At 48.4% G+C, this 13,811-nt stretch overlaps 1 protein-coding gene across 2 annotated transcripts in view; it reads left to right on the forward strand.

Annotated features, from left to right (window-relative positions):
• The window catches only part of EGFLAM (EGF like, fibronectin type III and laminin G domains), a 475,563-nt gene that overhangs the window by 261,217 nt on the left and 200,535 nt on the right, over positions 1-13,811 (forward strand). The window contains exons 8-9 of one of the 2 annotated variants that reach the window (XM_030193056.1): positions 2,239-2,271; positions 2,314-2,360. In XM_030193056.1, coding sequence (XP_030048916.1) covers positions 2,239-2,271; positions 2,314-2,360 — 80 coding nt within the window. Of the gene's footprint in view, positions 1-2,238; positions 2,361-13,811 lie in introns of both variants that reach the window. The other variant, XM_030193055.1, reaches the window with a different exon arrangement.

Consider the following 13,811-nt stretch of genomic DNA (forward strand, 5'->3'; position numbering starts at 1 on the left):
CTTAGAGGAATCCTGACCATTTGACAGAGCTGATAGTTTTTAAATCCCAGTCATTGAAGACCACAAATAGGCATTGTTTTTAAGGTAGTTGTGGTATGCAAATTAGCCTATTTCTTAGTTCATATCTGTGCAAGTACATCTGCTAAATATTCATCCTAGATACCAAACTTGTTTGTGGCCTTATCTAAGAATCCATAGGATAAAGGGTTTCAATAAAACCCTAACACATCAAGATGAGTAGGAAGCATGATCAATCCACCTGTCCACATAGCTCATAAAAATGGTTTTATATTTGATGGCTATCTGGATGAGCAACTGAGCATCCTCTTTCTTGTCTGTTTTGCTGATATATTGCTTTAAGTAGGAGAACATTGTCTTGGCATACAATATATATAACAGGAAAGCACTGTTTAAAAGTTGGCTATTAGGTCCTATGGAAGAGCGAGATAGGACACCAGTGGTATTATTCTGCCTCTTATCTGCAGGTATGATTTTCCCTGTATGATTGACATGGTTAGCTACACTATAGTACCTTCTGTATGGCTGCAGTATAGATGATAGAGGTCTCATTTTGCTGAATAAGAGAGAGATGTTGCTGAATAAGATGTAAACCTAAGGATGTGTGCTGTTCCCTGTACAGGTGGGAGCTCTATCATTCCTCTCACCCTTTTCTTTATATAAGTTCTACTTCGTGTAGTCTATATCTGGTGCATGCAGACATGGAATAGAGGAAGAGTTGTAGAAGAAAGAAAGAAAGAATCTTTACTGGTGTGCAGTGATGAACTAGGCAATGTGTATAATTTGTAGGAAATCTTTTTTCAGACTTCAACACACATGTGCCACATTCCTAAATTTGTAGGAAATCTTTTTTCAGACTTCAATACACATGTGCCACTTTCCTAACTTACAGAGGTTATTGTGAAAGCCTTACATGAAAATGGCATGCATAAATAAATGCAAATGCCACTATTTGTAACAGGAATACACCTCTTATACATGTGAGTAGTGAAAATTGGCATTTAAACCTGTAAGCGCCATGCTTGAACATTCAAGGTGCTGAGTGATGCTGCTCTTTTTGTAAATATGTGGTTATATATAATGCTTGCTCCAGCTGCACAGTTAAGGAAATGTATATATTTCTTACACTTGCAGCAGACCTTTTGTAAAATAGGCTGAAAATTGTGAATGTCCCAACATAGATATTCTATTTCCAACCTAGATGCCCTATCTAAAATGAGGCTTCACATATAGGGGCCCTTTTATTAAGCAGCGCTATCCCCAGTGAGGGTCTTTCCTGTGCACTGAGGCCACTTTTAATGTGGTGATAAAATGGCCCTATTTTCCATTTTTCCTATTAATGGCTACGCACTAATTTCTCCATTAGCACGTGAGCCCTTACCGCCACCTATTTTGTAGGTGGTAAGAGCTTATGCGCTAACCACATGCTAATCAGTTATTTTTTAGTGTGTAGGTGGCAAGTGCCAATACCAAAACTACTGCGGAAGGCCTGATTGCACCCCTCAGTAATGCTTTTTAACCTGCGGTAAGCACGTGTTAGTGCTTACCGCAGCTTAATAAAATGACCCCATAATAATCTTTTATAATCTTATGATCCATTTTGAGTAAATTGAAGAAAGGCAGAATATAAACCAAAATCAACTAAATTAAATATTTCTACTTTTATTGTATCAGTTTTCTCTTTTGTTTCTTAGTGAAATGAACTGCATGAGTGGGTTGGATTATAGTTAGATGAGCAGTGTATTGACTGAACACTGCATTAAACATTTTAAGCTCTTATTTAAGCTGACCTGATCAAACCATTCAGATATGGTTTCTTTTGTCCAGTTTAAGAGCTTTTTTATGTCAGAAGTATAACTGCGTATCTGAAAATGGATCATGAGACTTATGTATATAGTACTAATCTGAAGAATGTACTTTAGAATGTGCACAGATATGAAAATCCAAATATCAGGGGATCAACTGAATTGTGGCCCAGGGCTGCTTGGGTCAATGTGTATGTGGCTAGAGGGGAGGGGGGGGGGGGGTGGCAGTGCCTAACAGAGCAGTTTATCTGTTTGCTGAAGAATTTTTGGCAAGCTCTGATTTTGGTTGAATCAAGTTCATCCTAGTGAACAACAAAAGCAATCCCCAAAATGTAGGAAAGTGTTAGGAACAGGAATGGACAAGCAGTGGTGGACCTGGTAGAAAACATTGTTTAATATCTTGTTTGTGTTTCAGACACACAAGAATCTGGAAGTGGAAGTGGAAGTTATGAGCATCAATATATTACAGACAACAAATCTGATGAATATGATGGAATTGATATTGATGATTCAGACTATGACATCTACATAGAAGATGTAAGAAAATTATACCTTGACTTCTAAAAATCCTTTTGAACTTATGTTTGAACGTATAGCCTACTTCACAAAGCACGGACTCTCCAACTGAACTTTTGGGTTAGCGCCATCTAACTGGGCTCTACAGTTGGCAATTAAACGGTCATAGCTCACGCAGCAGAAAGCCCTGAGCATTAATTCAGGACATCTTTCCCTTTCATTATTTCTTATTACAGACCTAAATTATCACCAATGCTCTCGCTTTAGAAAGGTGACTTAGAACCCTCTTAAAACTCTTTGTCACTGCTTTCTTTTTCAGTAAGGGCTAGGAAAGGTAGTACTTGCCTCTCTCCACTAATTCTGCAAAAGCAGAGTAGTTTTTCAACATCTGTTGTCCACTATTCAAATTTCACTGAAATAAAAACACCAATGTGATATTCATAAGCAGTTATGAGGTCTGTGGTGGCACTGACTGCATAAGTGTATTCTTAAAAAATATTCCCAGTAGTTGTCATATGACTTTGGCTGTTTTATTCTCAAAATGACCAAAGTTATGTGCAGGCAAAAAAATTAATATTGAGTGGCAAAATTCAGCCTCTGAACATATAACATACTGAATAAATTTTAGAAAGCTTAGGCATTATTTATACACATAAAAGGTGAAGTTAGATGTGTAAATTGCCATAAATGTACGCATAGCAATTTTAGAAAATGCAGTCTTCTTTTTTTTTAAATTTAATCTTGGCCCCTCATATAAAAATATATCTGGAGTTCTGGGATTGGATAATTGATTATGTACTCCATTGTGAATGATTATTTTGATTTTGTTTGGTATTGAATAAGTCCCGCCTGAAGATGGAGACCCTTCACTGCTTGAGTTCAGGAACTCAAAACTAAGTTTCTGGCTATGAGGCAAAGTTTGGGTCTGGGTGTAGAGCTCAGAGGAGGTTCTGTTGTTTAGTCTGTTAATTTTATATTTAAAGTTCAGTTTCTGCTTTGATATAAGTATTCTGGTAAGTTCAAGGACTGCACCAATCCTTATAATGATGATCACATCATCGAAAGTTAATATTCCCTATCTCCATCTGCTGGTTCAGGAGCATATCCCTCTTGTCTATACTGGTCTAGGAAAACTAAAGGAAAGGAAATTAGAAGATAATCCACATGTTACATTATCTAATCTTTGCCTTCAGCTATAGTGATTGGGTGGGTTAGAAACCTTTTAAATAACTAAGGGGCTCTTTTACTAAACCACGGTAAAAGTGGTCTGTGCTAGTTTTGGCACATAAAATTTGCGCATGCTGGGCCATTTTTTACTGCGGTGGAAAAAAGGCTTTTCTCCGAGGACAAGCAGGCTGTTTCTTCTCACATGTGGGTCAATGTCCACGGCAGCCCAGGAATCGGAAATTTTGCAAGCAAAATAAACAAAAGGTTTTGCCAGAGAGTTCTGGTGCGCGAATGGCGCTCACCACACATGCACGGATGACTTCCCGCCCGCCGTGCGAGCGTGCTACCTCAGTTCTTTTTTTCTCTGTGGCAAAGTGCGGCAGTGTTTCCTCTGCGCTCCGTTCAGGCTCAGGAAGAGAACTACTCTACGCGATTTAGTTTCGCTTTATTTCTTCTTTAAAAAAAAAAAATAATAATTTGAGTAGTTTCACTTAGTTTTCTTGTTTCTTTTTGTCCATCTTTAAAGTTTCCTTTCTTTTTCGATGCGACCGGCCTTTGGGCTGCGCGGTCGGGTTTATTCCCTTTTTGTGCCTCCTCTTTTTGGCACAATCGTGTCGTTTGATTTCGCCAAGGCAATTTTTCCTTCCATGTCATAGAAGACACCCAGCGGCTTCCAATGTTGTACTTGGTGCAACCGGACCATCTCAGGTACCGATACTCACACTTGATGTATCCAGTGCTTTGGGCCCAACCATAGACCAGCCGCTTGTAGTCTGTGTCTTTGTATGAAGAAACGGACCCAAGCGTCTCGAGAGGCGCAGTGAGAAAATCTTTTGGGGGCTCTGTCCAGTCCACTGAACATGGGAGTAATCCGCAAGATCTTCCAAGCGTGGGGCACCCCCTCGGTGGATCTTTTTGCCACTCAGAGCAATCACAAGGTCCCTTAGTTCTGTTCCAGACTTCAGGCCCATGTCAGACTAGCGTCAGATGCTTTTCTTCTCCATTGGGGAACGGGCCTTCTGTATGTGTACCCTCCCATACCTCTAGTAGGGAAGACTTTGCTGAAACTCAGGCAGGACTGCGGGACCATGATTCTGATTGCGCCCTTCTGGCCATGTCAGATTTGGTTCCCTCTTCTTCTGGAGTTGTCCTCCGAGGAACCGTGGAGATTGGAGTGTTTTCCAACCCTCATCACCCAGAACGAGGGGTCACTTCTACATCCAGTAGATTTGTCTCCTCTTTCCTCCCAAGCCAATTCCACTCAACCTTCGTGTCCCTCTGGACCGACAGTTGATCTGCCTCCGCCCCAGCAGTCGGCATTAACTCGGCCAACCACAGCTCCACCTACTGTTCCTGTTCCCCCTAATACCGCTCCTACTGGGGCGCATTATCCCCCAGTACCACCACCTACGCAGATGTTTGTCCCGCAGCCATCTCATGTCTATCGCACTATAGATGGCCACGAAATCGAAATACCCCTTCCTATTATTGAACATTATCCCTGTGCCACGGATCCGCCGGCTCCGGTTACTACTCACAGACCATCTCTTAGGCGAGCCGATGTGGCCGCTCAGACAGCCACTTACCCTGAAACCCGGGGAGGCCAGGGCTTGCAATCCCATTTGGCCACCCAAACAACCGCCAACCCATATGCACGAAATGCTACCCAGACATCGCCTCCACCACCACTTTTGGACACTTCTGTTCAAACAGGTCCCCTGCCCCCGGCACCCCTGGTTTGCCCTTCTCTGTCTCAGTTACGACAGATGGGCTTTATACCATATAGCCCTGCCACGCAAGTACGAGCTATTTGCCAGGAGCTACACGACCAAGGCTATGTGAAGTCTCCCTCTGTCCCTGTCAGCCCTTCTACACCTGCTCTTTCGCCCGAGCACCTTACTCCCCCTAGATGGGACTCCCTGGGCGCACATTCGGACCTCTCTGTTGAGACATGTTGAAGAGTATCGAGCCCAAGGCCCTTCTCACAGGGGCCAATGTGGTGGCCGAGAAAGGTAACGTGGGTCTGAGCCACTTTCAATTTTTTCCTGTTAACTTTGTATCCTTTTGTGGCAAGGAAGCCGAGAAGGTCACAAGTGACCTGGACACAGGTGTCAAAGTCAGGGCATGTAATAAGCATGTCATCCACATATTGAACAATGGAAGTATGTGGTGGGAGAACAATCCCAACCTCCAGTCTCTGGCTCTCACGGTCTGGATGTTGAGAGCATAGAATTCGCCTCCTTGAGTCTTTCAGAGGGTGTCTCCTGAGTCTTGCTTGCTTCCAGAAAAGATTCCACAAAGAGGTGTAACTCTTTCAAATGGAGGAGGTTTGCCGTCTGGTGTGACAGCTACTACTACTACTACTTAACATTTCTAAAGCGCTACTAGGGTTACGCAGCGCTGTACAATTTAACATGGAAGGACAGTCCCTGCTCAAGGAGCTTACAATCTAAAAGACAGGTGTACAATCTAGAGACAAGTGTACAATCTAAAAGACATACTATATTTCTCAAAAGGTTAGGTGCCGAAAGGAGGAGGTTTGCCGTCTGGTGTGACAGCAAGGCCCTAGATCCTCTTTCTTGTCCTACACAGATCCTGCTTGAATACCTTCTACACTTGTCAGAGTCTGGTCTCAAGACCAACTCCGTAAGAGTTCATCTTAGTGCGATTAGTGCTTTTCATTGCCGTGTAGAGGGTAAGCCTTTCTCTGGACAGTCTTTAGTTGTTCGCTTTATGAGAGGTTTGCTTTTGTCAAAGCCCCCTTTCAAACCTCCACCAGTGTCATGGGATCTCAACGTCATTCTCATTCAGCTGATGAAAGCTCCTTTTGACCCACTGAATTCCTGCCATCTGAAGTATTTGACCTGGAAGGTCATTTTATTGGTGGCTGTTACTTCAGCTCATAGGGTAAGTGAGCTTCAGGCCCTGGTGGTGCATGCACATTATATCAAGTTTCATCATAACAGAGTAGTCCTCCGCACGCACCCTAAGTTCCTGCCTAAGGTGGTGTCGGAGTTCCATCTGAACCAGTCAATTGTCTTGCCCACATTCTTTCCCCATCCTCATACCTGCCCTGGCGAAAGCAGTTTGCATACCTTGGACTGCAAGAGAGCATTGACCTTTTACGTGGAGTGGACAAAGCCCTTCAGACAGTCCGCCCAGTTGTTTGTTTCTTTCAATCCCAACAGGAGAGGAGTCGCCATTGGAAAACACACAATCTCCAGTTGGCTGGCAGATTGCAATTCTTTCACTTATGCCCAAGCTGGGCTGACTCTAGAGGGCCGTGTCATGGCTCATAATGTTAGAGCCATGGCTGCGTCAGTGGCTCACCTAAAGTCAGCCTCCATTGAATTTGCAAGGCTGCAACGTGGTCATCAGTCCACACATTCACATCTCACTACTGTCTTCAGCAGGATACCCGATGCGACAGTCATTTTGGGCAGTCGGTGCTGCAGAATCTGTTCAGGGTTTAGGATCCAACCCCCCCCCCCCCCCCCCCCCCCGAGACCCATTTTTGTTCTGTTCCAGGCTGCACTCTCAGTTAGTTGTTTATGGTTTCAGGTCAATCTATGTTATGTCCTTGCCGTTGTGAGGCCCAATTGACCAATGTTCATTGTTTTGAGTGAGCCTGGTTGCTAGGGATACCCCACATGTGTGAGCAGGGACTGTCTTTCTTCTATGTTTGTGCAGCGCTGCGTATGCCTTGTAGCGCTATAGAAATGCTAAATAGTAGTAAATAGTAGTAACAAGCAGCCTGCTTGTCCTCGGAGAAAGCGAAAATACTTAACCTTTAGCAGGTATTGTCCGAGGACAGCAGGCAGATTGTTTTCACGAACCCACCCTCCTCCCCTTTGGAGTTGTTGTTGTTGTTGTTTGTTTGTTTATTTTTATGTTTTTTGATTAACCTGAGGTAGCACACTTGTGCGGTGGGTGGGAAGTTTTCCGCGCATGCGTGTTGAGCGCGATTCATGCGCCACAACTCTCTGGCAAAACCTTTTGTTTATTTTGCTTGCAAAATTTCCAATTCCTGGACAGCTGTGGACGTCGACCCTCATGTGGACGTCCCTGACTGCACTTGCATGTTTTTTTTTGGACATCCCTGACTGCACTTGCATGTTTTTTTTTCTTCCGATTTTTGCTCTCTGCATGGGTCCCGCGCAGCACCAACTAAACTAAAATTGCTCCGGGGACCATGGAGCTAGGTATGATATTTGAGGCTGGCATAGAGGCATCTCAGGGGGACCAGTGCACTACGAATGCTGGCCCCTCCCACGACCAAATGGCTTGGATTAGGTCCGTTTTTGAGATGGCCGGCAGCGGTTTCGATTATCGCTGAAAACTGCGGACGGCCATCTCTAGGTCCAGCGATCTCACCATTTGTGTCGTCTATCTCTAGAGTCGACATAAATGATGGGATTTCAGCTGGCCGATCCGTATAATTGAAACCGAAGATGGACGGCCATCTCGTTTCGTTTTTACGGTTCGCTCCGCCTCTTCCCGGAGCCGTCTCCGGAGATGGACGTTTTTACACATGGGCGTTCGCGTTCGATTATGTCCCTCAGAGTGTCTGTGTGTGTGTGACAGAGAGACAGAGTGTGATAGACAGGGAGTGTGTCAGAGAGAGTGTATGTGAGAGACAGTGAGTGAGTGTGAGCCCCCACCCCCCCACTCGCAGGGCCCCCCTCATCACCCCCACCTCTCTGGTCTCAGGACCCCCTCCCCGCCTCCCTCTCCCCTGCCCTGCCTCCAGCCATCCATGTCCAGCGACCCTCCCCTCCCCCCCTCCAGCTACCCATGTCCAGCGACTCTCCCCTCCCCCCCAGGCGCATCACCCAATCCCCCCGGCACATCAAACACCCCTCCCCTACCCCAAGCACATCAACACCCCCCCCAGCGCATCAAACCCCATCGCCACCTGCAGATGCCAGTAGTAACGCTGTCCGGCCGCTGCTGCTTCTCCTGTTGAGCAGCAGCGGCCGCTACAAAAAGAAAAGAAGTGATAAATGTTTTTAAACCCAGCCCAAATCATTCGCAACTGCCCGAGTCTTACAACGCAGTCTCTGCAGCCGTTCCTCCTCTCGCCTGTCACGTCACTGCACTCCTCCGGGGTCTTTTTTTCAATGGGTCGGGAAAAGGACCTGCGGTAAAATTGAAACCAGTGCACACCTATTTATGACCTGAGCCGTTAATGCCACCCATTGATCTAGCAATAAGGGCTCACGCACTACACGTGTGGTGACTGGTCGGTGTGCGCCAACTGCCGATTAATGCTGGGAACTCCACATGCGGTAGGAAATTAAAAAAATTATTTGTTCCAGCAGTATGGGTATGCTCCAAATCCAAAATTACCGCCAGGGATGTGTGCTAGCCTAGCGGTAGTCTCGTTTTGGCACACTCTGCATATGTGTAGAGCCTACCGCACCTTTGAAAAAGGGCCCCGAAGACACAGAAGAGAAGGGAAGTGAGAAAGTTCTGACTAGGGCCACACCCCCCTAAGGAAGGATAGTATTCAGGAGCAGAGTGATGCCATACTAATTAAGTCAAGTTAGGAAAAGTCTGGGCAAAAGAGTAATTTTTCTTTATCTCATAATCAGGATTAGAACCGCTTTTTTATTTTTTTGCCTTACTTTACAGTATGGACTTTATTGGATTGTGTCTCAACTTGATTTCCATCTCAGTAACAATGGTGACTAACAAATATTATAAATATTACCCAATGAAAAAATAGTCATTTCTTATATATGTGTTTGATTCTAAAAGCAGGAACAAAATTTAACAGGTCAAGTTCAAAAGTGTCAGTGTCATTTCTGCAGGTTACTTGAAAACAGCTTCAGCTTGTGCAAAACATTGCAGTCAAGCTGATCTATAATGTCAAGGAAATCAGATTGTGTATCCCCGCTTCTCTATGAACAGCATTGGCTGCCCATCTGTAGTAGGATTCAATTCAAAATCTTAGTACTGGCACACCAAGCCTTCTACAATGGCGCTCCTGTCTATCTGTCATCATCCCTCATTCCTATTCTCCATTTCACATGCTCTGCTCTTCCCAAATTAATTTTAGGGTTATCTCACCCTTGCCCAAAATAAGATTGGACTGTTCTTGGTATACAGCTTTTTGCTGTTTCACCTCCTCCCTCTGAAACTCTCTCCTATTTCACCTTTGCTTGGAGACCTCGCTGGTGAAGTTAAAGCAGCTCTTAAAACTTGGCATTCTGCATAGCTCAGGAAACAGAATTCCGCTTGGAGGTATATTGAGTACTACAGAATTATAGGGGTGATTCTGTAATTTGATAGCAATAGGGATGCTGGTAAGAGCCTATTCTGTAAAAGGACATTCTCCGAGGACAAGCAGGCTGCTTGTTCTCACTGATAGGGTGACGTCCACGGCAGCCCCTCCAATCGGAAACTTCTCTAGCAAAGACCTTTGCTAGTCCTCGCGCGCCCGCGCGCACCGCGCATGCGCGGCCGTCTTCCCGCCCGAAACCGGCTCGAACCGGCCAGTCTTCTTTTGTCCGCACTCGGTACAGTCGTGTTTTCGCCGTATCGAGCCCCGGAAAGTCGACCTCGCGCGTCCAAATTTATTTTGACGTGTTTTTTCTTCGGAAAAGTCTTTTCAAGTGTCGGGAAGTGCTCCGGAAACCCCCCCCCGGGTTTTCGTGTTAATCCTCCCCGTACTTCCAGCTTTTTGCCCCGATAAGTTTTCTTTCGTCGTCGAGGTAGGCCTCTTTTCGGCCTCGGTCGAGATTTTCTCCCTTACAAATTTTTTGGTGCTCTTTTTCCGTCATTTCGGACTTTGATTTCGCCGGCGCGATTTTTCCGCCCATGACATCGAAGCCTTCCAGCGGCTTCAAGAAGTGCACCCAGTGCGCCCGGGTTATCTCGCTCACTGATCGACACTCGTCGTGTCTTCAGTGTCTGGGGGCCGAGCACCGCCCTCAGAACTGCAGTCTGTGTTCCCTGCTTCAAAGGCGGACTCAGGTAGCGAGACTAGCCCAGTGGAACGTGTTGTTCTCGGGCTCTTCGTCGGCATCGACACCGGGATCTTCGAGTGCATCGACGTCATCAGCGTCCAGACCATCTTCCTCGGCCACCCCTGCATCGAGTGCATCGAGGCATCGGGCCTCTGCATCGGCGCCGAGACATCGGATAGCTGCATCGACGTCGGTGGTACCGGGATCTCGTCTGCTGATGTCGTCGGACGGTGGTGCATCGTCAGGAGTGCAGGTGAGGGCTGTCCATTCCCCTGCTGGTGGCGGTGAGCCTTCGGGTGGGTCTCCTCCTACCCTGAGGGCTCCTGCGGTACAGCCCCCCCGAGACCGACCTCCTTCGGCCACGGCCCCGAGGAAGCGACGGCTGGATTCTACGTCCTCCTCGTCGGTGCCGGGGAGCTCCGGTGACATGCTTCGGAAGAAATCGAAGAAGCATCGACACCGGTCGCCTCCCCGCGTCGGCACCGAGAGCTCTGGGTCGCCGAGGGAGTCGGCACCCAGCAGGCATCGGCACCGAGAGGACCGCTCACCCTCTGTTCAAGAGGTGTCGATGCGCTCCACTCTGGACAGCCCGGAACAGCCTCCTCGCCCAGAACAGGTTCTGACGTCGACGCCTGCATCGACCTCTTTGCCTTTCTCTGCAGCCGCTCTGAACGAGAGCCTCCGGGCCGTTCTCCCAGAGATTCTGGGAGAGCTGTTGCGCCCTACCCCTCCGGTACCGGCGGTGCTTGCGCCTCCGGTACCGTCGAGCGTGGCGCCGGCTGGCCCATCGCCCGGGGTGAGGTCCCCGACGTCGGTACCGCGTGCGGTACCGACTGCGGCCACCTCCCAGGAGGGCTCCCCGACTACGTCGGCGGAGGGAGCTTCGCCGATGTGGGCCAGGGAGTCTACCTCTCGACGCCCCCATCGTGGACGTGGCTCCACTGAGTCGAGCCGGGCGAGGTTGCAGACACAGGTTCGTGAACTTGTGTCTGACACCGAGGGTGAGGCCTCATGGGAGGAAGAAGAAGACCCCAGATATTTCTCTGACGAGGAGTCTGAGGGTCTTCCTTCTGATCCCACTCCCTCTCCTGAAAGACAGCTTTCTCCTCCTGAGAGTCTGTCTTTCGCTTCCTTTGTCCGGGAGATGTCTACGGCCATCCCCTTCCCGGTGGTTGTGGAGGACGAGCCCAGGGCTGAAATGTTTGAGCTCCTGGACTATCCTTCTCCACCTAAGGAAGCGTCCACTGTTCCCTTGCACCATGTCCTAAAAAAGACATTGCTTGCGAACTGGACAAAACCTCTAACTAATCCCCACATCCCCAAGAAGATCGAGTCCCAGTACCGGATCCATGGGGACCCAGATCTGATGCGCACCCAGTTGCCTCATGATTCTGGAGTTGTGGATCTGGCCCTAAAGAAGGCTAAGAGTTCTAGGGAGCATGCTTCGGCGCCCCCGGGCAAGGACTCTAGAACCTTAGACTCCTTTGGGAGGAAGGCCTACCATTCCTCTATGCTCGTGGCCAAAATCCAGTCTTACCAGCTCTACACGAGCATACACATGCGGAACAATGTGCGGCAGTTGGCGGGCTTGGTTGATGCTCTCCCCCCTGAGCAGGCCAAGCCTTTTCAGGAGGTGGTCAGGCAGCTGAAGGCGTGCAGAAAATTCCTGGCCAGAGGGGTGTATGACACCTTTGATGTTGCGTCCAGGGCCGCTGCTCAAGGTGTGGTGATGCGCAGGCTCTCATGGCTGCGTGCCGCCGACCTGGAGAATAGACTCCAGCAGCGGATTGCGGACTCGCCTTGCCGTGCGGACAACATTTTTGGAGAGAAAGTCGAACAGGTGGTAGAGTCTCTCCACCAGCGGGACACCGCATTCGACAAGTTCTCCCGCCGGCAGCCTTCAGCATCTACCTCTACAGGTAGAAGATTTTTCGGGGGAAGGAAGACTGTTCCCTACTCTTCTGGTATGCGTAGGTACAATCCTCCTTCTCGACAGCCTGCGGCCCAGGCTAAGCCCCAGCGCGCTCGCTCTCGTCAGCAGCGTGCGCCTCAGCCAGGCCCCTCGGCTCCCCAGCAAAAGCAAGGGGCGAGCTTTTGACTGGCTCCAGCAGAGCATAGCCGACATCCAAGTGTCAGTGCCGGGCGACCTACCAGTCGGGGGGAGGTTGAAAGCTTTTCACCAAAGGTGGCCTCTAATAACCTCCGATCAGTGGGTTCTCCAAATAGTCCGGCAAGGATACACCCTCAATTTGGCCTCAAAACCTCCAAATTGTCCACCGGGAGCTCAGTCTTACAGCTTCCAGCACAAGCAGGTACTTGCAGAGGAACTCTCCGCCCTTCTCAGCGCCAATGCGGTCGAGCCCGTGCCATCCGGGCAAGAAGGGCTGGGATTCTATTCCAGGTACTTCCTTGTGGAAAAGAAAACAGGGGGGATGCGTCCCATCCTAGACCTAAGGGCCCTGAACAAATATCTCGTAAAAGAAAAGTTCAGGATGCTTTCCCTGGGCACCCTTCTCCCCATGATTCAGCAAAACGATTGGCTATGCTCTCTGGACTTGAAGGATGCCTACACACACATCCCGATACTGCCAGCTCACAGACAGTATCTGCGATTTCAGTTGGGCACACGCCACTTCCAGTACTGTGTGCTACCCTTTGGGCTCGCCTCTGCGCCCAGGGTGTTCACAAAGTGCCTAGCTGTGGTAGCAGCGGCACTTCGCAGGCTGGGGGTGCACGTGTTCCCATATCTCGACGATTGGCTGGTGAAGAACACATCCGAGGCAGGAGCCCTGCAGTCCATGCAGATGACTATTCGCCTCCTGGAGCTACTGGGGTTTGTGATAAATTATCCAAAGTCCCATCTTCTCCCAGTGCAGAAACTCGAATTCATAGGAGCTCTGCTGGATTCTCGGACGGCTCGCGCCTATCTCCCAGAGACGAGGGCCAACAACTTGTTGTCCCTCGTCTCGCGGGTGCGAGCGTCCCAGCAGATCACAGCTCGGCAGATGTTGAGATTGCTGGGCCACATGGCCTCCACAGTTCATGTGACTCCCATGGCCCGTCTTCACATGAGATCTGCTCAATGGACCCTAGCCTCCCAGTGGTATCAGGCTGCTGGGGGTCTAGAAGACGTGATCCACCTGTCCACGAGTTTTCTCGAATCCCTGTATTGGTGGACAATCTGGTCCAATTTGACTCTGGGACGTCCTTTCCAAATTCCTCAGCCACAAAAAGTGCTGACAACGGATGCGTCTCTCCTGGGATGGGGAGCTCATGTCGATGGGCTTCACACCCAAGGAAGCTGGTCCCTCCAGGAACGCGGTCTACAGATCAA

Source organism: Microcaecilia unicolor, chromosome 2, assembly GCF_901765095.1.
Source record: "Microcaecilia unicolor chromosome 2, aMicUni1.1, whole genome shotgun sequence".
NCBI classification, from domain to species: domain Eukaryota; kingdom Metazoa; phylum Chordata; class Amphibia; order Gymnophiona; family Siphonopidae; genus Microcaecilia; species Microcaecilia unicolor.